The sequence below is a fragment of the Herpailurus yagouaroundi genome, unplaced genomic scaffold (genome assembly GCF_014898765.1).
Source record: "Herpailurus yagouaroundi ecotype Mexico unplaced genomic scaffold, PumYag 490, whole genome shotgun sequence".
Lineage (NCBI taxonomy): Eukaryota > Metazoa > Chordata > Mammalia > Carnivora > Felidae > Herpailurus > Herpailurus yagouaroundi.
The window spans coordinates 853,436-878,104 of NW_024412707.1; the positions used below are offsets into that span (position 1 = coordinate 853,436).

Here is a 24,669-nt window from a genome sequence, read left to right on the forward strand (position 1 = left end):
GGAGCTGACTTCCCAAATTGGTATTCAAACTTGAATCTCAGAACCTCCTCATCTTCATGAATTCAGGCAAGTTCCTTGCCCTCTCTGTGGCTCAGTTTCCTCATTAGGAAAATGAAGATGAGTATAGTGCGAGCCCAAAGGTTGGGAAGAAGCAGACGGGATTTATTTGCTCAGTGCCGGGGACGGTGTGTCTATTAATCATGCCTTGCATTTTCTGTGTTCTGATGCTTTGACATTTGGGGCCTTGCTGACCTTGGAGGGACTCACTGACCCTCTCAGAGCTAGCCAGTTCCTGAAATAATGCAGGCACTTATCAGATGCAAACCAATCCAGAGCCCACACCCGCAACCACCTCCTCTATGGCTCTCATACCGTGGGGCAATATCATCCTGCCTTAGTCACCCAGGGCCAGGTACCTGACATCCAGGGAAAGTCCCTATGCCCCAGAGCCCTGAAATTATTCAAACTAGCCAATCTGGAGCCTGCTTACCCTTCCTCCTCTGTTCTTAGCCTCAGAAACCACCAGTAAAGACTCCCCCTCTCCCTCTGCCTGCTGACTTACTGGGTGTTTCCCCATGTGTTCCCCTCTGGTGCGGCATGCCCCCTCCTTTAGAGATCTGCAAACTATCTTCTCAATGGCAACCTCCTGGTCTGCTGGCCTTGCCATACCTAAATAATAAAAGTAATTAGAACAGTGCACTCTTATTAACTCAAAGACTAGAGAGTTCCCTTGGGGGAACTTTACCTCCAATGGGCCCCATCCCATTCCTAACAACTCCTCAGGGCATCTCTAAGACACTCAACATCTGATTCCTCCTTGGTCGCACTGAAGATGAACTCTTGGGACAACCATGATGGTTGTTGGAATTGAGGCTCCCGGGCTCGGAGTGGCCATTCTTCTGGAATCTGGTTGCAGCCACTCCTGAGCTGTGTTCTGCAGGACACAAGTCCCAGAGATAGTGCTGTCCCGAGAAGAAAGTGTCCTGTGTTTAAATAGTTTCGGGGAAAACACTACCTGTTTCTACAGTACTGAATGTGTACTTTCTGCATGCTGAGACCAAGGTAATATTTTTTTTGTTTTTTTTTGTTTTAATTTTTTTTAGCGTTTTTATTTATTTTTGAGACAGGCAGAGACAGAGCATGAACAGGGAGGGTCAGAGAGAGGGAGACACAGAATCTGAAACAGGCTCCAGGCTCTGAGCTGTCAGCACAGAGCCCGACGCGGGTCTCGAACTCACGGACCGCGAGATCATGACCTGAGCAGAAGTTGGCCGCCTAACCGACTGAGCCACCCAGGCGCCCCTCAAGGTAATATGTTTTAAAGGGTGCCTGGCTGGCTCAGTTGGTAGAACATGCAACTCTTGACCTCAGGGTTGTGACTTCAAGCCCTGCATTGGGCGTGGAGCCTACTAAATAAACAAAGTGTTACCACATTTAATCCTCACAAGGACTTTGCTGAGTCATGTTCTTAACCCCCTTTCTACAGGTGGAAGCACTGAGCTGAGTGCTGAAACAGAGGCAGAGTGTGGTGCTGGGGGAGCCGCATGGAGGATCCAGTCCTCCTCTTGCCTCAGTGGCCCAGAGGGCAGGACAGACAGCCTAATCACTGTGGGGGAAGGGGGGAGAAGGCATTTCTAAAACCTTGGGGAAAAGGGAGCTGGCACAGGATGGGAGCCTGCTCCAGACACCTACCTGGCATCCTGGCTGAAGGGGTCTGGTAGAGGCTCATGGAGAAGGGGCAGGAGACAGAAACGAAGAGGTAGAGACAGAGGGAAAGGCGCTAGGGGGAAGAAGGAAAGAAGATGATAGAGAAAATGAGAGAAAAAGTTAAAGGATGGGCACGGATTGGCGCAGAAACACAAAAACCTACCTGCACAAAAATGTCTGTACTGGCTTCAATCCTAATGGCAAAAAACTGGAAACAATCCAAACAATAGGTGAGTGGATCAACAAACTGTGGCACATCTAGACAATGGGACCTTTCTCAGCAATAAGAAGCAATGAGCCATTGATACACACAACAACCTGAGTGAATCTCATGCTAAGTGAAAGAAGCCAGACTCAAAAGGCTCCATGCTCTATGATTTGTTGTATACAATTCTGGAAAAGGCAGGGGCGGAACACAGAGCAGTGGCTGCCAGGGGCCGGCATTGACTACAACGGGGCATAAAGGAATTTTGGGGGTGAGGGAAATGACCTGCCTCCCCAGTGTGGTGGTGGCTCTATGCAATTTGTCAGATTTTTGTCACTTTAAGTGAATTTTACTGTAAATCATATCTCAATAAACTTGATGGAACAAGGAGAGAAGGAAAGAGAGAGGAGGCTGAAGGTGTGGAGGAAAGCAGAGAGGGAAAGGAGAGCAAAGACAGCACAGGGAAGAGGGCCTTGAGAAGGTAGGGGAGAGCAAGGTTGGTGAGGATGCCAGGCTTTGGCCATGGCCGCAGCTCATAGTTGGGAGTTTTCCCAGGGACAGGGTCCTCTCCCACTTTCAGCCTGCGAGCTCTGTCTGTACTGGTGGGGAGATGTGGTCTTGGGCCATCCGTGGACTACAAGGCTTGAGCCCGCACTCTAGCCCTGCCTTAGGGAGTGCCCATACTCCAGCCCCAGATCCTGTTACCAGGATACTGTGGGGAAGGCATTTGCTGCCTAGACGACTTGGCAGCTCCCACTGCCATGGAGACCAGATTGGAAGCTGGGAGGGCCTCAGTCTGCTTTCCGGCTGCTCTGACCCAGAAAGCTGCTCTGACCCAGCAAGCAGGAGGAAGAGGAGGCCAGGCGTCCTGAACTAGCTGCAGGGACCCCTCTAGGCTGGTGGAGCCCAGCTCCAACGGTGGCCAAGCAAGAACCTAAGCCTGGATCCACCCACCCATTCCCAAACACGTATGCACGTTTCCTGGCAGGGCCCCACCCAGAATAGATCTCAGCCCCAGATCCTTCCTTAGTCAGGAAGTTGGAGGTTAGGGGATCGAAGCCCACACATCTGTCTACTCTCCCCTGCAGAGGCATGTTTATCACAGTGATGTTTGGAGGTAAGCGGGATCCCCTGTCCTGAGACAGGTAGGGGGAGAGTACATTCAGAGGCTTGCTTTCCTCTGCCCTAGGGGAGGGTGGGGAGGCAGTGTGAGGAAGGGGGGTGCACTTGGGTAAGGGGATGGGGGGTTTAGGGAAACAGCTCTATGAGAAGACAGAGCAAATGCTTGGAGTCCCTTGAGGGGAAACGCTGGTGGCTGGGTTGTGGGAAATTCCAGTGGGCTCCTCTAGGAGAACACCCACCACACCACCACAGGGCATGTTGTTAAATTACACAGTCTCTAATTCAGTCAGTTGTCTTCAAGCTTCAGGGAACATTAGGCACCTAAAGCTCTAGCCACACTTAAAGATTTCCGGACTTCTGGTGGCAGGTGGGGCTGGGGTAGGAGAATGGGGGGGTCTGGTGCTGGAGAGAAGTCCCGTGTAGAGGCGGTGCTGGAGTGGGAGGGGGGAACCCAATGCAGGAGGCATGAGCTATGTGCCCTGGTCACTGACATCTCAGAAGATGGGTGGAGGAGGGTACAGTCTTAATCTTGGAGACCTGTTCCCTCCTCAGGTTACAGAAGAGATGAAAGCGAGACAGATGGTCCCAGACTGGGAGAAGCAGAGGGTCCCATTCACTCACCTCTGCCCTGTCCCTACAGCTGGCTGCTGGGAGCTGGTGAACACTTGGTGCAGCCTGGTGACACTCACTGCCCACTTGAGGCAGAGGGGGCAGGTGCCCCCAGATGGTGAGGGGGCATGGAGGGGTGCTGGGGAGGAGGGGCCGAGGGTCCCCAGGCAGAGGTACCAGCCCCTGCCTTGCCTTCCTCCCTGCCCTCCCAGCGACCATTGCCCTCCTGGCTGAGGATGGGCACCTGGTGAGCCTGGATGAGGGGGCTTCTCAGGCCCCTTCCATGGGCAGCCCCCTGCTGCAGGAGCGTGGGACCTATGTCCTTGTGCAGATCATCAGTAAGTGGGGCCCAAGATTTCCCCTTGGAGTTATGTTGGGATGTGAGAGGGGGACAGCAGTCCGAGACCACCCAAGGCCCGGGCCAGCCCCCCACTTTGGCCAGGACCTAGCCTTGACCCTTCCCATCCAATGCCTTGTTGACCCCAGCCAGGGCCAGCAAATAGGTCGAGTGAGAGGTGAAGGTGGGAACCACCAGGCCAGTCAGGAATCGGTCTTACTCCCTCCACAGAGGGGGAGGATGGGGCGCCCACCCGCTACGAGTCCTTACTGGAGAACCTGGATGACCAGTGTCCAGAGCTCGCAGGTGAGTCTCACGCTACAGCCCCAGGGGGAGGGTGTGCCTTCTCCCCAGCTCCCATAGGTAGGGCTTCTTGGGCCTTCCAGAGGAGCTTCGCTGCCTGTCAGGCCTACAACCCACAAGTGATGGCCGGAGGAGGCGCACGAGCACTCGGCGTGACCACCAGGAGCAAGGCCCCCTTTCAAAGCCACGAAGGAAGGGCTCCCTGCCATCCAGGACCCGTTAGCTGGGGCCAGGAGCCAGGTAAGGAGGAGACATAGACACCTGGAGGAATGCTCACACCCAGAAGTCCCAGGGAACAGACTTATGTGTGCTGAGAGGTAGACCCCAAACCCCCCTCCCCCAGAAAACCCCACACGCAGAAGTACATACAAGCTAGAACACAGTGCACCAAGAGACATTCCCACCACCCCACTGGGATATAAACGCCCAAGGGCAGGAACATCCTCAGTGCCCCCAGAGATATCGAATAGGGCCTGGCACACAGTAGGTGCTCAACACAGAGCTGGTGAACTCAAGGAAGGCAGTAGCACAGAGCACATGATAGTGAGGTCTGCCCTGGGATCGAAGGGCCTGCTTCTCTGTTTCAGCAGGCCCTGTGACCTGGCACATCACAGCCAAGTGGCTGAGCTGGACTCAGATCCAAGGGGGTTGGCCATGACCTCTGCCATGTGTGATCAGGCCCAAACAGATAGCAGCCCAGTGGCATTCTTCTTGCAGAATCTGGAATTACTGAGAAGCTGCCATCAGCAAGAGGGGCAAGGTCACAGACCGGACGTGAGGCCACCAAGGGGGGGCCCCTAAGACGTGGGTGCAGAGAAGGGGATCCAAAGGTGTGGGGGCAAGCAACCCTGACAGGGGGAGACAACAGGTTTATCCAGGGATTCCAGCACCTAGAGTCAGGTGCCCTTGGGGTCCCTGCTAACGACTCATCCCTATTTGGATTGTCAAGGTCATCAAATTACAACAGGGCTCCTCCCCCTCCCACACCCAGGATGCTGGCATAAAGTGAAACATTCCACCCCTCCGTTGGACATCCATCCATGCCCCCTGACCCCACCCCAGCAGATAAACTAAATGAGAGGGCACACAGCAGGCTATGGTCTAAAATAAACTCTTTTAATTGCACATTTGTGTCTCCGGTCATCTGCGGGGTGAGAAACCCCCTCCTCACTTCCAACCCCAGCTACATGGGTACAATCTGACATAGTGGTCTGGCTGTTGGTGAAGGGGTGAAGGTGGGTGCAGGGTTGGCTCATGGATCTGCACCGGTCTACACCAGTCTCTTCAGGGCAGCGAGCTCAGACCTGTGGAGGGAGGGGTGGCACAGGCTCAGGGTCAGCCTGCAGGTTCAGGAAGAGGGACTGCCCCTCCCACTCCTGCCCCAGTCAGGAGCTGCTCACCGTGGTTGTACTTGCACTGCTTCAGGGCCTCACTGAAGCCCTCACACAGGGACAGGTCACTCTGAGTGGTGGAGCAGTCCAGGAACTGCTTGATCTCGTAGGCGCAGGGCCCCATCTGCAGGGGCTGGGGGCCAGTGCGGATGGGGGCCTAGGGTATGGCACAGGAGGCAGCAATGTCAGCTCCAGGTTGCCACCCAGAAGTGGGTTCCAAAGCTGGGGGCTACCTGCCCCTCCCCACACCCCCAGCCCAGGTGCCCCTGGGATCCCTGGCAGCCTACCCTGTCTACACTCAGCTGTTCCCTCTGTGAAACAGAAGGAGCCCACAGCCCTGTCAAACCCACTCAGCCGATGCTAGTGCTGGTATAGAGGGCATTTCCCAATTGCCTCATAATGGGCTCACTGGGCATGTAGGGCCTGAGAGGTAGGAGAAGGCTCTGGAGAAGCATGGCGTTGTGCTTGTACTCTTGGAGTATAAGCCCCACCTGCACAAGTACCAGTAGCTTCCAGCCTCAGCCATACTGATCTTCATGACCCCTGACCCTGCCACTAAGCCGCATGTGGCTCAGGACTGGTGGGGCACCCAGTAGGGGATAAGCCAATAGGAAACAGGCCCAGAGTCGCTGGCTACCCCTTGCCCTTGGGATGCAAGGTCTACAGGGCAGAACCTGGGAACAGGGAGAGCAGGGACTCAGAATTTCAACATCCCCCCCCCCCCCACTAGGTTGGGTTACCTTGGGCCAGTCTCTGAACCGCTAAGGACTTTGGCTTTTCCATTTTTAAAGTGCTGGTGTATCCCTGGGAGTCTAGGGACCTTGGCCTCAGGGAAGGGACTAGGAGAGCCTGCCTGTGAGTGACAGGAGGCCAACAGCAGAGGAATAAGACCCTTCTTGGGAAAAGTCCTGGGCCTGAGGCAGCTCTGAACACGCCACAGCACTCCTTCATGGACATTCCAGCAGCGCCTTACTATGTGGCCTTGAGAGAAGCGGGCCTCAGTTTCTCCTGAGCCCGCAGCTCACCTGCTGAGTGGCAGGCTGGGCAGGCTCTGAGCTCCCTCCGCTGAAGGCTCCGGTCAGGGCGCTACCCACGACGTGTCCCACAGCCGAGCCCACAGCCACGCCAGCGGCAGTGGACGCCATCTGCGCCATCAGGCCGGGCTGGCCTGACGGGGTGGGGGCCGGTGCAGCAGCAGACGGCGGCGGGTGCGCTGGCGGGTGAACTGAGGGCGCGGCGGTGCGGCTGCGTGTGGGGGGAGACGTAGAGTCAATCCCAGCCGGACCCCGGAACTGGGACCCCAAGGGCCTTCGACTCCCGGGCACGAACCCTCCCCTCCTCCCCCCAGAGGGTGGGCGACCACAGTCTTAGACACGTGGTTGCAGCACCCCGCCCCTCCCCCCACCAAGATGGCGTAGCAGTCGCCAAGGTCACACTATTACGCCCTGGTGGGGGAGTGCCCCCGCTTTCCTAGCCCTCTCCCCACCCGGCCCCTGTCCTGCTCACACCTGGCTGGCCGGGCGGCCGCGCTGCGGCTTCCCCGGGGCATGGTGATGACGGTGGGACTCGGCCAAGCGCAGTCAGAGACGACAGTGGCAGCGGTTCTGTCTCGGGACGAATGTGGCGCCGCTAAACTCAGCTGGCGCCAGGGGGCGGGGCCTAGGGGACACGCCCCCAAAGGGAGTAGCCAGGCCTGGGGCCTCTCTCACCTTCGCGCGGGTCTCCGAGACCTGTCCCTTCAAGCATCACCTCGTTTCAGCGTCCTTCTTAGCTGGAAATGTTACCCTGCTTCCTCCTTGCGCCTGGCCCGAGCTGTGTGGGCCCTGGGGACACGGACCAACGCTGCAAAGTGACAAGGGCTTACGCCGGGGCGACGGGCAAAGTCCCGTCAGAAACTATCGCGGAGCGCTGGGAGTGGAGTTGGTTCGTGTTCGAGCGCCAGGGGAGAACTTGACAGGGGGGCGACCGGTTGAAACCAGCAAGGTGGGGGGCACGGGGCGCCAGGCCAGGCTCTGGTCCCCCTCCTACGGACTGGGTTTACTGACTACGACTTGATGTCAGGGTCGCGGGGAAGAAATTCCCGAAGGAAAGCCCAGCGCGACCCATCCCCAGAACCTCCGCCAGGGGGCGTCCGGAGCCCTTCTTCGACTCCATCCTGCCCTAAATGAGCCACAACCCTGGCCAGTCTTGGGCAGCACCATCTTGGGGTGGGATGAAACCCCCCATGCGGCCAAGCACCCTGCCTGACACCCTACCCTGCATCACGGATGCAGCGCCGGACACTGACAGTGTTTAGCGACATACTAGCAGCATGCCCATTCCAAAGGCCCTCTGGGTGCCCAGAGGCGTTGGCCGCGGATTTGAATACTGTGGCCTCGCGATTCTACCACCTTGGTTCCAGGCCAAGGGAAGGGCCGAGGCGCGGATTTAGGACGCTTCCCAGCCCTTCAGGAGCTTGAGGTTTATAGGTTTTTTTTCTGAGTGATTTTGCAGTAATCACATATGACCCTTGGGCGGGAAGGAGCTCTAATTTCTTTACCCTCCCCTATCACTGTCCCGTGTGCCAGTGGGGGGCCCTGTAGCACCGGGATTGTAGGGAAGATGAAATCACCCCAAGTAAAAGTGAGTCACTTTAAAGGAACAGATTGCTCACACTCCAGGTAGTAAAGATAGCTGATGCCTTGTTTCTCCTCTCCTGGCCCTCTAGGAGTCTCTGTGGAGCCCTCCTGGAGAGGCGAGAGGGCTCCCTGGACCCGAACCTGGAGGGAGGGGTTGAGTCAGCCTGATCGCCCTCTTCTCCCTGTTGGCCTCCTTCCCTTCTTACGCCCTGGCTGGGTGCCCACAGCCTCACCTTGCAGCCTCTCAGGACCCTGCCTGATAGGATGGGAGCCACTGCTTGGGTTTTGGCTCTGCGGGGTTGCCCATGATGGAGCAGATTGCCTTCCTGAAGTGGTGAGGCACCTGGTTACCAGTGGAGGATCCCTTCCAGCATATGGACATCACCCTCTCCTTTGATTTTCACCTCCTCTCTCTCAGGTCTCAGAAACCTGGCCCCTAGGGCCCTTGTGGAGTGTGTTAGTCTCTTGAGCCACAAGTGTCCCCACTCAGAGACTGGCTACCTGCCTGCCTCAGTCTACCGATAGCATCCTCCTTCCTGACCCCTCCACTTGCCTGCTGGTATGGGAAAGCCTGATCTTGGGCCCTCAGTTTTCCCATTTATAAATTGTCTACATGTTCTAAGCTGGGGACTGGCTAGCCACCTCCTTATGCCTCAGTTTCCCCTGAGACACATCCCTTGTTTCACAGGGGCTGCTATGCCATCTTCCAGACCTATCAGCTAAGGCTCTAAGGAGAACTTGCCCTGGGAACAACCACCTGTCATAGGCTAGCAGTAGGTCAGAGGTTAGGCCACGAGGGAGATCAGCTAGGAAAGCCCTTCCAAAGGTGGGGTAGGGACCAGGAGGAGTCAAATTCGGCTCCTGTCAGACTCCCCACAGCACAGCAGGGAAAGTGAGGCCTGGAGTAGCACCAGCTGGCCTGGGCGCCCAACACCAGGCCTCTTAGACCTCAGGCTCTCCCGATCCTAGGAAGGACTGGGTCTCCGAGCCTCCAGCCCTAGCGGGACCAGCCCTTCCCCTCCACCTCCCCCACCTTGGCCGCGGCCTCCGCGGGGAGAGTTTAGAACAAAAGGCGTGTGGGGCGGGGCCGGGGCGGGGCGAAGGCTATAAGGGGCGGTGGCCCGGCGCGGCCCAGCAGGCTCAGCAGCCCCGGGGCGGATGGCTCGGGCCGCCCGGCTCCGTGGCGCGGCCCCGCGCGCTCTCCTGCTCCCGCTGCTGCTGTTGTTGCTCCCGCCGCCGCAGCTGCTGGCCCGAGCCCCGCGGCCCCTGGTGAGTGCCTGGAGCTGGTCGGCCGCTCCTCGCCGAGGGGGTGCCGGGCACGCGGGCTGGGCCCAATGACCGAGCTGGACCCGGACCCACGGGGGCGCCCGGGTGGCCTGGAGCGGCACGTTACCCGAAACTCTTTCTGGGTCCCTATGGACGTGAAAGATAGTGAACTTCCCGTCCCTGGAGGTGTGCAAGTGGAGCCTGCGCCGGGATTGCTCAGGCTGGTGAGGCGGGACTCAGCGCTAGACGCACGCCCCCTCCCAGCGTGGGGACCTGCTCCTCGGCTCCCCAGCTGCAGAAGCTGGGTTGTTTCCTGGACCAGGTAGCAGAGGGAGTGGTTACAGGGCCTCCTATTCTTCGCGCGGACAAAGCCTCAGGCTGGTGTCAGCCTCCTGGTGTGTGGCCTCGGTGAGCACACCTCCAGGGGTGCAGTGAGCTGGAGGATTAAAGAAGAGCTGGGAGGACAGCACTGCCCTGGGGCAAATGGGGTCTGAGCCCAGAAGAGGTGGCTCCAACTGGGCACCTACAAGTGGCAAGTTTGGGAGGTGTGAAGCCAGGACAGCACGAGTGTGAGAGCTGTGGTGTGTGTGTGTGTGCACACACACGCGTGTGTTTATGACAGAGAAAGAAAGAACCGAAAGTGGGCGGCTGAGACCCTCAGAAAGGAAGGGGCTGGGAAGAGAAAGGGAAGAGAGAAGACGGTCCATGTGAGAAGGCAGCAGAGTGAGTAGAGGAAGGACAATCGTGGGGTGTTGTGTGACAGCCTGTGTGTGCCCAGTACCCTCCCCTCCAGCTGGGGCCTTGAGGGACCAATCACAAGGGTGGCCAGGCAGAACCTGGGCAGCTGCAAGCCCACAAGCCCCCTGGATCTCAGCTGAAGCATACAGACCACCCAGGTAGGGATGGGAGCATTAGGAGGTGTGCCAGGCAGGAGTCGTGAGACCATCTGGAGGAGGGAGATCTGACCAGCCTGGGCCCCTCTCTCCAGTCACACCAGCTCTACCCTGGCCAGCTTGCCCCATCCTGGCTATGGGAGCAAAAGAGGACAGGATGGGTAGGTTAGGGAAAGGAGGTACCTCAGTCCCAAGGCTCTGCCTCTTCCCCAACTCTTCTCACTCCCTTTGAACTTGGGAGAGTCAGAAATCACCCTGGGTAGCCAGTTGACCTCACTGGTTCAGGAATTAGAGAGATCTGGGCTTAAACCTGGTGCCCTAGGTGAGCCCTCTTGTGTCTTAGGATCCCACCCCTCAGTCTTGGCGGGTGGGTGGGGGAATAACAGGGCACTGAGGATTAAATGAGGTAATGGGAGGAGAGGGCACAACCAGTCATTCTGGAGACACAATGTCACCTCTGACTGCCACTTTGACGCTTGTGCAGCATCAGTTGGGGCTGGGTTTGAGCTGGGCTGTTGTCTGTCACTCTGCAGATATGCAGGGAGCATTTGGGGTCGCCTTCAACGTGTTTATCCCCAGGCTGCCATCACAGGGGCCAGGAAAGCTCTGTAAATATTTATCCATCCCAGTTCACAGCTTTCAGGGTTGATGAAAGCCCTGCAGTCCTGTAGGACAGAGGCTGCATTTGTTCCTGGAGCCAGCAGGGACCGGGGTGGGGAGAAGATTAGGTTCAATGTGGGGCAGTTGGTGGACCTGCCTATTGCCTGGCTGCACAACTTGGGCAGGTTGCTTGACTTCTCTGAGCCTCAGAGGGGCATGGTGCTGCATAGAATGGTGTAGTGATGCTCCCCATTCTTTCTCACAGCCTAACAAAGTGCCCTCCCATCAGGGTTGCCTCCTACCAACAGGAAGGCAGAGCCGTCTTTATTAATTATCCCCGTTGGACCAATAGCAAACTGAGGCTCAGAGAGGGGCAAAATTAACCTGGCCTTACCCAGCAGTTTCCTGGCTTGGGGTCCTTTATCTCCCCTCTACGGGGTGCCTCCTGTTTTCTGGATTGGAAGTTGACCCAGGCACTGACCCCAAGCCTCTAGCTCAGCCAGGAGACTGAGTCAGCTGAGAAGTTCCTTGTACGTTTGAGGCTGTGATATGGTGCCCCGCAAGAGGAAGGCAGGGTGAGTGAGCTCAGTGCCCACCACAGGGCAGGCCAAGGAAGGCTCCTGGCCTAGGAGGAGGAGGAAGAGAGAAGGCATCGAAAAAAGAAACACTTCTCAGGAACGTGGGTTTTGGAGACAGGCCAATAGCTGAGGAGGTAGGGGGAGGGGGGCCTTGTGGGTGGAAGAAGCATGGGCCCCAGGTCTAGGTCCAGCTCTCTTCTGACTTACTGTGTGACCCTGGGCAAAGTCCTTGACCTCTCTGGGCTCTCTTTCTTCCTCTGAGAAATGTGGTGGTGTCTGCTACCCAACCCTCCCATAGATGAGACCAGGCATGGTCTGTGCCCACCACCCCACCTCACAGAATCCCAGCAGCCTTGGGAGAACCAAGCACACCGGTCTTAGGGATCTGAAAGGGGCTCTGGGCCAGGACTTTCAGTTAGGGTGTCTGACCCCAGGCCAGAAAAGGCTCATAAAGATGAAGTGTAGGATATCAGCAGGGCAGGGAGCAGTAATGGGGAAACTGAGGCCAAGAGCTGTTAAATGATGGCTCCAGAAAACAATTACTGGAAAGTACCACTGGCTGGAGACCTTGATTCTAGGGCCTCCTGCTCACTCACTCTCCAAGACCAGTGAATGTGACATGGACAGTGAGCATGAGCCTCTGGCTTTCTGAGAGACCCTGCACAAGTCAGTCTTCTCTGGGCCTGCAAGCTACCTTTGCTAGCTGCAATTCCTGTTTATGATGTAGTCTGGGAACTTTGGGGGAGCAGGACACCAGGTGGGTGGTGGGAGCTGTAGCATGTGTGGTGAGAGCAGATTTCCAGGTGTGGGAGGGGAGGGCCCACAGGGGCAAGGGGGTGGGCCAGGCAAGGGGCTCTTCTCTGTGCCAGATGCTGCAGTGGGCACCAGAGAGGGAGGTTATTCAGCCCGCTGCTGTAGTACCTTCCCCCTTTGACAGAGAAGTCAAAGCTAAAAGAGGGCAGGGACTTGGCCAGGGTCACTCTACCCAGGGTGAGCATGGCCTAGAATTGGCCCTTCTGAATCTCAGACTGTGACTCTTGTTGGACTGAGAGTGCCATGATCCAGCGGTCTGGGCAAGGACCTGTCATGCCTCATGGGGGCAGGAGAGGAAGGTATGGTGTGTGTCCATTACCTACCCTCCCTCCATGGCTGGCTGGTCCAGGCCTCACTGCAGGGCAGAGGAGATAAGGGATTTCTGCTTACAGGCATAAATAGAGCTGGTCAGCTGGGCTCTGGGCTACTTGGGGCTCCCAGGGGACAACCCAGTCTTACCCTTTCCAGGATTGGGGGAAGGAATCTGTTTATCTAGGAAGTCAAGGGGGCAGTGTAGGGAGGAGAAAGGGCAGGCTCTCATGGCTAGGCACACAGACCTGGGGTCCATATCCTCAATGGGAGACCTCACATATATATCATCCCCACCTTATTGGGGGTGTGGGGGTGGAGGTTCAAAGAGCTGACAGAGTGCCCAGGAAAGTAGCAGGTGCTTAATAATTTTCAATTCCTTCTCTTCTGTCATCAAAGTGAGGGCAGCCTGGATCCCTCCTCCAGGGGAAGGGTGGCTCCAGCCTGAAGAGCACAGCAGAGGTAGCAGGTAGGGAGTGGGTTGTGAGCACAGACAGCCTACCACCAGCCAGCTGTTACCTGGGCTAGTTGCTTAACTTCTCTGGGTTCTGTTTTCTCATCTGATAAATGGGGGATAATGACAGTAGAGTTAGTGAGAGGTCCCATCAGGGGCTAAGAGCTTGTCTGTGGAACTGTTGGTAGGGTCCTGCATACAGGTGAACTGCAAGAGTGAAAAGTACTTAAGTAGCAGTAAGTCCAATATCAACAGGAACCCACAACCCAGTAAGGCTGGGCTCTGCCAGGTAACTAACCATTCAATAAGCAAGTTCTGAAATCAGAAAGCTGGTCCAGGGTTTTTTCTCATATCTCAGGTAGCTGTGCCCCTGGGTGTTCAGAAGACCCCTTTCTAGTGGGGTGTTTTTAGGGTTGAGTCTGGGCGACTCTGAGAGGTTGAGTTATTAGTGGCCCTGGAATTGAGAGACTAGGGGCACTGGGACAAGGATCAGAGCCCTGGGACGCCTACCGCCTGGGAGAGCTGCCAGAGGCTAAGGGCGAGGGTGGGGCCTGGGTGACCTGGCTCCCACCCCAAATATGGCTGTGGGGGAGGCCCCAACCGCCCAGACCAGTCAGCCCCAGACCAAGCAGGCACTTAGTCTCTAGCCAATGGTACAGCTCCATCCCTCTCCAGCTTTGCAAAGTATCCCGAAACAGGTTACCTTCTGATTCCTGCCTGGACACCAGATTCCTCACCTGGCTCTGCCATGCCTTTGCTGCGTGATCTTGACGGGTCTCCCTACCTCTCTGAGCTTGTGCTTTTTTCAAGTGTGAAAACTGTGACCTCTGCCCTGGATGTTGCAGGGGGTGGGAGCTCTGTGTTAGAATCCCCATCTGCGGTGCTGGGGCTCCAGTCTGGCAGGGCTGGGTGGGGCTGGGCATCTGGGAATTGTCTGTCTCCCCCTGCCCAAGCATGGCCCAGCACTGGGGAGGTATCATCCCCATTTGTCAGGTGAGCAAACCAAGGCTGTGCCACAGGGCTGCAGACCCACACTGGGGTGTGGCAGTGTTGGGGGCCCTGGGCAGGAGCCTGCTTAGGTAATTGGAGAGGGTAGAGTTGGGGGGTGGGGTGGAGGAAGGAAGAAAAGGAGGCAAAAAAGCTTTGCTGGGGTGGGAGGGGTGGGGACCAGTAGGGGGAGCAGGAGGAGCTTGCTTGGCCTTTCCTTGAAAGCTTTGTGGGATCCATTCCTGGGTGTGTGTGGAGTCAGGGGCTGCATCCCCACCCAGACCTTACTGGCCCAAGTGGCTGGACAGACAGCCCAGGCCCTCCAGGAAGACACAGGAAATCTGAGCCAGTCCATGACAAAGGGCCCTGTTGTGTGATGGCTGGCACACCCCTTCTCTTGCCCTCAGTTTGCCCATCTGCAAGGTGGGCCAGGTTGAGCATGAGTATGCTGATGGGCCATGAGGTCCCAAGGCCTGATCAGGCCTTCACATCCTCTCTCCTGCCCAGGATGCACCCCGCCGCCACGTGAGGAGGGGGCCACAGTCCTGGCATGAAGCTGCTCCCAGCAGCCTGGCACCTGCCTCTACCGTCCAGGAGACTCTCCAGCCAGCAAGCAGCCCCAGACCTCCCCGCTGCGGTGTGCCTGACCCACCCGATGGGTTGAGTGCCCGCAACCGACAAAAGCGGTTTGTGCTGTCAGGCGGGCGCTGGGAGAAAACAGACCTCACCTACAGGTAGGGGCCAGTGGCTGTGGGAGCAGGCTCTAGACCTACCTGTGTGTCTGTGTATGAACTGCCACCCTCACACTTGCTTCTTGAGACACGTGCTAGAGCCAGATCTCTGTGGTTAATAGACCTGTGTGTCCACCGACCCCTGAGCCATCCATGGACCAACTCACTAAACCCCAACTTAGATGCACACACAGACAACACCCCACCATAGCCATGCCTTCCCACATCAGAGGGGCAGTAGCTCTGTCAACACACAAAAAGTCTCAGCACACACCTGGTGGCTCCATTGACATGTGGGGCAGGGGGCCTTCAGTCACCCAGGCAGCCCCTACTGGGGACATAGTAAGCACCAGGCCTGCCCTGGGCCTCTGTGGTAAACGAGGGAAACATGGCCGGTCCTCTCGGCATTAACCACATCATTGTTCAGACCTACCATCATAGCTTGGGGTCCATGCCGATGGGAATAGTGGTGAGTGAGCAAGTAATAATGGGAGTGATGTGGAAGGTCAGACTTGTCCTGCAGGTGGAGAGCTGGCCTGGGACGGATGGTATGTGACAGATGATATGGTGTCACACAGATTGGAGCTCAGAAATATCCTGGGCGGGGAACTGAAAACCAAGACTGGGGTGAAAGGGCAAGGTCTCCCCACAGTGAGTGGCACCATCAGGTCTAGAAGGTGGGTCTTGGGGCTCCTGGTCCTGCATTCTTTCCACCAAATGCAGACACCTGTGTGCACCAAAGGCCATACAAACCCACACAGAGATGGTCCCATGTGGACGAGGGACCATAGCTGAGGCCCAGAGCACACTTGGCACGTGTCCCATATGCATGCATCCCCACTGAGCATCCAGGGGCAACTCCGGGTCCAACAGCCATCAGAGGGCTGTCCCAAGTGAGGCCCAGACCCCTCCTCCTCCCCCCAGGATCCTCCGGTTCCCCTGGCAGCTGGTACGGGAGCAGGTGCGGCAGACGGTGGCAGAGGCCCTACAAGTGTGGAGCGAGGTGACGCCACTTACCTTCACCGAGGTCCATGAGGGCCATGCTGACATCATGATTGATTTTACCAGGTGAACCAGTTACCTAAGACCCCTCCGGGAACTAGCCCCACCTGTCAGTAGCCACTGACTCTGCCCACCCACCCATAGGTACTGGCATGGAGACAACCTGCCATTTGATGGACCTGGGGGCATCCTGGCTCATGCCTTTTTCCCCAAGACTCACCGAGAAGGAGATGTCCACTTTGACTATGACGAGACCTGGACTATCGGGAACAACCAGGGTATGGGCTGGGGACCCATTTTCTAGATGGGGCAACTACAGATAGTAGAGAATGGGGATAAGTCCTTGACCTGGGCTCTGGAGTTTGAGTGTTTTCTGGTGGGAGGTTTGGGGATTGCTGGGCTATCTCCCTTTTTCAGGCACAGACCTTCTGCAGGTGGCAGCCCATGAATTTGGCCATGTGCTGGGGCTGCAGCACACGACGGCTGCTAAGGCACTTATGTCCCCTTTCTACACATTCCGCTACCCATTGAGTCTTAGCCCGGATGACCGCAGGGGCATCCAGCACCTCTACGGCCAACCCCGGCCAGCCCCCACCTCTAGGCCCCCGGCTGTGGGCCCTCAGGCTGGGGTGGATGACAACGAGATTGCCCCGCTGGAGGTGAGGCCCTGCTCCCAGCTTCCTTCACTCTTTGGCCTCTGTGGCTCCAATGTGGGCTCTTGCTCAGCCTTTCTCTCCCACACCAGCCGGAAGTGCCACCAGATGCCTGCGAGATCACCTTTGATGCAGTCTCCACCATCCGTGGTGAGCTCTTCTTCTTCAAAGTGGGCTTTGTGTGGCGGCTGCGTGGGGGCCGGCTGCAGCCTGGCTACCCTGCACTGGCTTCTCGTCACTGGCAGGGACTGCCCAGCCCTGTGGATGCAGCCTTTGAAGATGCCCAGGGCCACATCTGGTTCTTCCAAGGTGAGGGGGACTGGGGTTCATGCCCAGGAGACTTCAGGAGCCAGGAATATCATGGCCCAGGGTAGGGACAGCCAGGCAGACATGATGGGCAGTGCCAAGGGAGAGTATGACTCACTTCTCTGGGCACAGCTGGGAGGCTCCCAGAGGAGGTGGCTCTCAAGATGGGAGCAGGATAGAAGGCATTGCACAGTGGACTGTGCATCCATTCATTCAACCCTCAAAGCCATCCTAGGGGGTATGTGTGATCAGTACGCCTGCTCTAGAGATGAGATCTCTGGGAAGTACAGGTGGTACAGTGACTCATTAACGGCACAGTTTGGAAAAGGTAGAGCAGGGATATGATCTCATTCTGGCAACCCCAGAGCCCGTGCTGTTAACTTTCAACAGGGAGAGACAAGAGCCTGAAGCATTCTAGGTGGCAGGGACTTCATCAACAGAGGCCCAAGCCTGCTATGGCAAGGATGGGGCCCAGGGAATGGTCTGAAGCACTTGTCACAAGGAACCAAATGCCAGGGGAAGAATCGAGAGCTCAGGAGGTTTCCTTCCTGTTTAGAATAACCTTCCACATGCAGTAGCTCCCAGAGCATGTATCACCCAAACTTGTCCTCACTGGCGCTAACTTCCCTCTGGGGATAAGGGTGCTGAGTGGGATTTCTGGCCTGAGTGTTTTATGGACAAGGAAACTGACACCGGGAAAGTCTGGTGGTGGTGTTGGCCAGGTAGGTCCATGGTGGCCGGGTACAGTGGTTGGGCAGCTCCATTGCAGCCTTCCCTCTCTGGCAGGCACTCAGTACTGGGTATACAATGGTGAGAAGCCAGTCCTGGGCCCTTCACCCCTCTCTGAGCTGGGGCTGCTGGGGCCCCCCATCCAGGCTGCCTTGGCCTGGGGCCCTGAGAAGAACAAGATCTACTTCTTCCGAGATGGAGACTACTGGCGCTTCCACCTTAGCACCCGCCGTGTGGACAACCCCGTGCCCCGCCGGGTGACTGACTGGCGAGGAGTGCCCTCTGAGATTGACGCCGCCTTCCAGGATGCTGATGGTGCGTTGAGGGGGGGAGAGGAGTGGCTGGTACAAGTGGTATAAGAGCCACATCTCCTACCTGGTGGTAGCTGGGCATTAGCTCCTCATCACGGGTCCTTTGTCCACCCTCCTCCTTGTGCCAGGGCAATGCCATGCCCCCATACTGCAGATGGGAAGACTGAGGGGTAGAGAGGTGCCAGGACTTGCCCAGGTCTCTCAGTATAGCTGGTAAAATAATAGCTGCTGCACACTGAGGACCGATGATGTTCTAGGCACAGTGCTAAGCTCCTTATGTCTCATGCAGTTCTCAGAACAGCCCTCTGACATAACACTTGCTGTGAACCCAGTTTCCAGAGGGGCAAACAGAAGTTCACGTAATGAGGTCCCTAACTGGGCCACTTAGATGGACAGTGGGGAGCCAGACCTCCCACCCAGGCAGTCCCTGCTCCTAACCACTGAACTGGCCTACTATCTTGAAGGACTAGAGTGGGACTTGCAGTCCAGTACTTTTTCCCCCATACCCTGAAGCTTGCTTCTGTGTTCTCCCCCATCAGGACCTACTGGGAGAGCAGTCCTGTGGTAGCTCTGGGGCTCTGGGTCACTTGCATGGCCCACCTTGCCTCAGGATGCCGGTCTATAGTCTGGCTGGCAGGTACAGGAATAGAACTGACATGGGGGTAGGGTGGGATGGGGTGAGGGGAGGGAGACTTGCTTTCCTGAGAGGTAGGAGTTGAGTTTCCGAGGCTCCAGGCATCTGTCAAGCTGGAATGATAGCCCAGATCAGATCTTGGGACTGGTAGTACTCCAAGGGATTGAAGGTTCCAGAAAGGCCACCCTGGGGCCTGCAGGTTTCAAGAAACACAACAGTGGTCAAGCCCTGAGAATCTGACTTCCTCCTGTGCCTGTCCCTGGGCACATCCTGACTGGCAGGTGCAGGGCCCAGTGTCCACTCACCCAGGTCTGACCCTCCTCTCTCCTCAGGCTATGCCTACTTTCTGCGAGGTCGCCTCTATTGGAAGTTCGACCCTGTGAAGGTGAAGGCCCTGGAGGGCTTTCCCCGCCTCGTGGGCCCTGACTTCTTCGGCTGTACCGAGCCTGCCAACACTTTCCGCTGACTTGGATGCCCTCAGCGCTCCTGACTCCTGCCAGGCCACTGATATTGGATAGAGACCAGTGTCCATCCTTGTGGCTGTGGGTACCAGGCACAGGATGGAGCCTGTGTTTCCTCAGGAGGGTGGGGAGGGGCTGCTGTCACCTTGACAACTGCAGGGAGGGCCACGCAGGTCGTGGTCACCTGCCAGCAACTGCTTTGGACTAGGCGAGGAGACTCTGGCATTACTTGAGGGTGAGGGTGGTCTCAGGCCAGCCCTACCCAACCTGTGCAGGTCACAGTCAAAGCCTCCTGCCCTCAGTTTCTATACTTATCCCTCAGGGTAGCACCTCAGCAGGATTGGGGGAGCTGAAGCCCTCATTCCCTCCCTGCTGTGAGGTTCCTGCAGGGTGCTGGCATAGGGGGGCCAGGGGCACCACTGCCTTCTACCTTTTCTTGAGAGGTCAGCTCTGGGCAGGTGCTTGGATCTGGCTGCTTTCTAGTTGGTGATCCTAGGGATATGTTCCCCAGGATCCAGGCCAAAAGTTCCAGAGTCAGCTGGGGATGGGAGTGCTTCCTGCTGGAGACCCGGGCCCTTGAAGCCTCAACATACCTCAATCCTGTCTTGGGCTAGATCCTTCCCAGCCCTCATCCCAGCACTGGGATCCTCCAAAATCATGTAAATGTGTGTACAGTGTGTACAAAGCCTTTTTTTTTTTTTCTACTGAGTACTGTCATTAAATATGGTTATTTTCTACTTGACTGCCTGGGTTCTTTCTGTAACTATAAGGCCTGAAGGGGGGAAGAGCTGGGGACCTGGGAGCCAACTCAGCACCTGCTGTGTCCTGGTCAAGCCTACTCCCACCCACTCAAGCTTCTGGTCCTTGGGGCTGGATGCAGTGCCATGGCTCCTCTTGCTCCATTCCTCCATCTAGCCTGGTGGGACTGGAGTGGCTTTGTAATTGATTCCCTGCTTCCCCGCTGGCCCCTCAACATCCTCCACCAAGTGGTGGCCACTTTATCTGGTCATGCCACACCGCAGTTTTGATCCTAAAATACTTTGTTTCTCACTGCTGTCAGGACAGGAACAAAACTCATGGTCACCACAGCTGACCCCACCTAACCCTCAAGGGTCTCCCTGCCCTGCCCCCCAGCCCCATGTGTATCTTCTTGATAGTAGCACCTATCACAGCTGCAATTTTATTAGACTGAACCATATGAAACTGTCGGCAGCGGGCCGTTTTTGATCTGCTGCATTGTGCAACCAAACACGGATGCTTTGATGCTTTCATTATTGTTAGCCCCAGTCCTGGCTGTAAGCTCTGCAGGGCAGGGCTATCTAGTTTCGCTCAGCACCCCACAGCTGCACTTGCTGTAGACACAGAGTGCAGAGTTAAGGAAGAGTGCAGAGAAATGGAGAAGTTTCGCTCCCCTCTAGCTCACCGATGCCCCAGCCAAACCAAATACCACCTGGGCCTTGGAATCCTGCCAAGCCTGGGGAGCCTTTGCCCATGCCAACCCCTCACCCAGTGTTGCCATTCTGCCCATCTCCACAGCCGCAGGAACACCTGTGGGCTTGGAACTGGGGTATCTGTTCCTAGGATCCCTCTTATCTACTCAACTACACTGCGTGTTTCGGGTGGTGAAACTGAGGCACAGGTAGCTCTGGCCTCCTCTTGGCCTCAGGCCTCGTTTTGCTCCTCCTCCACTGGGCTGAGTTCTAGTCCCAGCTGTGAGGCTGGAAAAATCACTGCTTGAGTCAGGGCCTCTGTTGCTATTTCTGTCCGTGAGAAATTCTTCGGAGTACCTCCACTTGGGAAGCAGTCTGGAAGAAACGGGTAGCGGTTCCTTTAAGCGGCCCAAAGGGGCGCTCTCCAGCCTTTTGTTAGGGAGGCGGTGGCGCGCGCGTCAGCGTCAACGCCCGCGCTTGCGCACTGAGGGCGGCCTGGTCCTTTGCGGCGGCGGCTGAAGAGCCTGGAGGCGGCTCTAGCACCTGATCTGTCCGCCCTTCGCCGCCCGGTCTCGGCTGTTCTCGGCTCGGCAAGGCTCGGCTCCTCCTCAGTCCTCCCGATCCTTTGCAGCTCGGCCTCCGCCGCCCGCCTCCGCCGCCGAAATGATGATGATGGCGCTGAGCAAGACCTTCGGGCAGAAGCCCGTCAAGTTCCAGCTAGAAGACGACGGAGAATTCTACATGATCGGCTCTGAGGTAGCCCGCCGCGCGTCCTCACCCTCCCCAGCCTCGGCCCCGCGGAAGCCTCGGGGCGGGTCTGCTTGCCGGGAGCGCGCGTCTCCATTCATCGCGGCGGGCGCGCGCGTGCGCGCTTTGCGTCAGGGCGGGGTGGGGCCTGTCTGGCTCCGCCCCGCGCACGTCGGCTGTCTGGGATTACTTATTTCGTCTTGGTGGGCGTCGCCCACTGCTACCAGGGCTTAGGGCACTCCGAGGAGCCACTGGTTCCATCCTGAGTTGGTACAGCTCCAGCCAGCCGCAAAGAAACGGGATGTTTCGGTTAGCCCCTGGGGCGCCTGGAGGAGAGATTTCGGAAGCTTCGCTTGTATCCCTCCTCCATTGCTGCGTTTGGGATCGTGAAATCTCAGATTGAAAACATGGGGTTTACTGATGTCTCATCTCGCAAAGTGTTGGTTGCTGTTACTTACCAATGAGGAAATAGGGAGGAGGATGGATATCCTGTGTTGGGTGGATAAGGCCCCAGTCCCTGAGCTAGATCAGTTCAGAACCAGTTGACGCTTTGTCTGTCTTGAATTTAACTCAGAATTATGAGGAAAGGATTCTAAATATCTTTGATTCTTGACCAGAAGTGACAGCATTTTTATGAGTCAGCTGAACAGCTGATTTTAGGAAAACCCTACACCTCGTCCTTCAATGGGGAGTTTGTACTAAGTCTACTGTTTTTCCAGGTTGCTTCAAACTACCCCTTTTGATCCAAAAGCAATCCCCAGCTAGTGTATATTCCTTTTTTTTTTTTTTAATTGTGGTATATGCAGTTCAGATGTGCAAATACCAAGCTGTAGAGTCTTTCCTGTATAATGAGGTAAGTGCCAATCCTGGAGAGCTAAAGCAGTTTCAGAATGCCCAGGGTTGTCTTTCCTTGTAGTGGTGTTCAGTATCCTATGCCAACGTTTCATTCTTTTTTTTTTTAATAGTTTTTTTTTTCTCCCCTTCACAACTGAACATAGCATGAATGAATGACCCCCTGTGGTTCCTGACTTGTTTTAGTTGGATCAGGTTAGGATACCACTATTGTCAGTAGTATCAGGACTTTAGTGTTTCCATTTTTCACCAAGTTTTGTAGAACAAAAAGGGCAGGATGCAATACGTTTTTCATGTTATGACATAAATGCTGCTCTTCAGATATTACTGGGGAAGTGGAGTCAGTGGCTATCCATGTGCCACAGCTCGGAATCGTCCTCATTGACCAGTAGGAAGCTGCCTAAATGTAGGATAGAAGGCACTTCAGGAGTTCCCAAATGATACTGGGCAGATTGTTTAAAGAAGCCTTTAACCGATGTAATGGACAGGAAAAGCAGTCAGTTTGGCTTTGACTTTCAGTGGGTGCTAGTTTTGAGAAGGAAGCTTTCATTTATTAGGTGGAGTATATTGAGAGGGAGCATGTAGCCAGATGGGAAGAAGGGCTGTCTGTTTCCTGGTAACTTTTTTCATGTGTGGGAGATGCTTAGACTTGATGGCCTCAAGATCTTCCCCGTAACATGCCTTCGTTTCTAGAAGGCTAACTGCAGTCTTCTCTTTCAGCCCTGTTGAGTAAGAACAATTGTCCTGAGACCCAGTCTGTAGAGTCCCACATGGGAGAGGGGAGAGACATCTACTCTCTTGGGCCAGGCTGAACATCTGGAGGTCTGAGAAGGGTTCAAGATCAGGAGGCTGACTCTTGATAACCAGAAGCTCCTGTGACAGCGTTGGGTGGTGGATGGCCTGCAGGTCCCTTCCCCTTGGAAAACAGGCACCATATTCAGAGAGGTGGGTCGGCCATAGCAACACATCCAGTGCCCCCATGCCACATCTGTGGAGCAGCTTTGGGAAGGCATGTGTGATTGCAGCAAGTGCGTGTGTCACTCTTCTCCCCCCATCTGCAGGCAGCTGTGTTCACTAAGCCAGAGTCACAGAGCTGAGAGGACCCTAAGAAATCCCCAGGTTCACACCTTCATTTTACATCTGGGAAACAGGTCCAGAGAGGGCACAGGCTGGTTTGGGGGAAACCCAGGAAGGCAAGCTCCAGTCTCCAAAGTTCAGGGGTCTTGGGAAGGATCTAGGTGTCCTGGAGCACTATAGGACCTGCGATAAGTTTATTTATTTGAGAGACAGAGTGTGTGTGAGCAGGGGAGGGGCAGAGAGAGAGAGAAGGAGAGAGAGAATCCCAAGCCTGATGTGGGCTCGAACTCAGCAAAGCCTGAGATCGTGACCTGAGCCAAAATTAATAGTTGGACAGTTAACCCACTGAGCCACCCAGGCGCCCCTGTGGCCATTCTTAGGCTGTTCAGCAGCTCTGGTTGTCGATCATAAAAATCTTTGATTCATGAAAAATGGAGAAACACATTTAATAAACATACTGTGCTGGGTAGGTAAATGGGAAAAATAATAGAAATGGTGCTTCGTGGGGCAAAGTTCAGAATTGCTCAGCATTTGACAGGTGAGTAAGGAGACCCAGAAAAGGGAGGTGATTCCCAGTCACAGGTGGAACCAGCACGTGGCACCCAGTCCACTGGCTGTCCTTTGCCATGTGGTCATTTTGACTCGAGTGGTCATTTCTGCAATGTCAGTGAAATAATTGAGTTTCTTTATAAAAACTTTGAGACTAGGTTTCTTTTCATTAAAGAAGTTATACTTTGAGTATCTGTTATAGATAAACTGAAGCTATTGTTTGAGGCAATAGTGATTTATATAGCAATCTGGTGATTCCCAGTAAGTGTTTTTTAAACTCTCGGAAAATTCTTTTGGTGTTCCTGGTTTGAGTTTGTTACTAAACAAAGCAACAGGGGCCATGGGGGAAATTATCCTACATCTGTCCAAAATTAAAAGACCTTTTTGGTGTTTATGGCATCATAAAAATATCAAAGTCTTGTTCTTAAGATAAAAGAAAGTCAAAGGGGCCTTACATTTCTGGAAAGTGTTCGGGATCCTTAGTTTAAAGTCAGAATCACTTCGAGCGTCTCAGTGAGCTCTGGGGGTCTGCCCCAGAAGCGCCTGGTCAGGCCTTTTGGAACTTAGCCCTGTCGTTAGGACGCAGATGGTACTGCCCCCGCTTAGAGAGGCAGATGTGGGCCAGATGTGCACTGCTATTGAACCCTTGATGTCAGCAGAATGTGTTTTTATGGCTGCAGAAAGCCTGGTGCCTGGAGGCCAGCTTGTGCTCTGTTACTCCGTCGGCAGAGCCTCTGCACCAGGACCCTCCCTTTCTGCATCAAGATGTGACCCTCATAATGAGCCTTCTTGCTTTACCCATAGGTGGGAAACTACCTCCGTATGTTCCGAGGTTCTCTGTACAAGAGATACCCCTCACTCTGGAGGCGACTAGCCACTGTGGAAGAGAGGAAGAAAATAGTTGCATCGTCACATGGTAAAAAAACAAAACCTAACACTAAGGGTGCGTCTTCACGAGGGTTTGTAAACCTGTTTCAAAACCACTCGCTTATGTC

General features: G+C 55.7%; 4 protein-coding genes across 5 annotated transcripts in view; 3 read left to right on the plus strand and 1 right to left on the minus strand.

Annotated features, from left to right (window-relative positions):
* Positions 1-2,693: 2,693 nt before the first annotated feature.
* On the plus strand, positions 2,694-5,408 carry CUNH22orf15 (chromosome unknown C22orf15 homolog). The gene is made up of 3 exons (XM_040464642.1): positions 2,694-3,761; positions 4,212-4,523; positions 5,001-5,408. Exons 1-3 carry the CDS (start codon positions 3,500-3,502, stop codon positions 5,285-5,287), a joined length of 861 nt encoding a protein of 286 aa, XP_040320576.1. The 5' UTR covers positions 2,694-3,499; the 3' UTR covers positions 5,288-5,408.
* Positions 5,379-7,331, minus strand: CHCHD10 (coiled-coil-helix-coiled-coil-helix domain containing 10). The gene is made up of 4 exons (XM_040464643.1): positions 7,183-7,331; positions 6,700-6,919; positions 5,684-5,831; positions 5,379-5,587 (listed from the first exon to the last, which is right to left on the minus strand). The coding sequence occupies exons 1-4, from the start codon at positions 7,221-7,223 to the stop codon at positions 5,568-5,570; spliced, it is 429 nt and encodes a 142-aa protein (XP_040320577.1). The 5' UTR covers positions 7,224-7,331; the 3' UTR covers positions 5,379-5,567.
* A 2,086-nt stretch (positions 7,332-9,417) lies between these two features.
* MMP11 (matrix metallopeptidase 11) lies at positions 9,418-19,756 on the plus strand. Its single transcript, XM_040464669.1, has 8 exons — positions 9,418-9,561; positions 14,700-14,926; positions 15,848-15,991; positions 16,070-16,203; positions 16,343-16,584; positions 16,671-16,887; positions 17,671-17,928; positions 18,891-19,756. The coding sequence occupies exons 1-8, from the start codon at positions 9,451-9,453 to the stop codon at positions 19,022-19,024; spliced, it is 1,467 nt and encodes a 488-aa protein (XP_040320603.1). The 5' UTR covers positions 9,418-9,450; the 3' UTR covers positions 19,025-19,756.
* Positions 19,757-20,927: 1,171 nt separating this feature from the next.
* SMARCB1 (SWI/SNF related BAF chromatin remodeling complex subunit B1) overlaps positions 20,928-24,669 on the plus strand; it is a 34,138-nt gene continuing 30,396 nt past the window's right edge. Inside the window, exons 1-2 of one of the 2 annotated variants that reach the window (XM_040464670.1) lie at positions 20,928-21,205; positions 24,479-24,617. In XM_040464670.1, coding sequence (XP_040320604.1) covers positions 21,113-21,205; positions 24,479-24,617 — 232 coding nt within the window. In that variant the 5' untranslated portion in view covers positions 20,928-21,112. The remainder of the gene's footprint in view (positions 21,206-24,478; positions 24,618-24,669) is intronic. The other variant, XM_040464671.1, reaches the window with a different exon arrangement.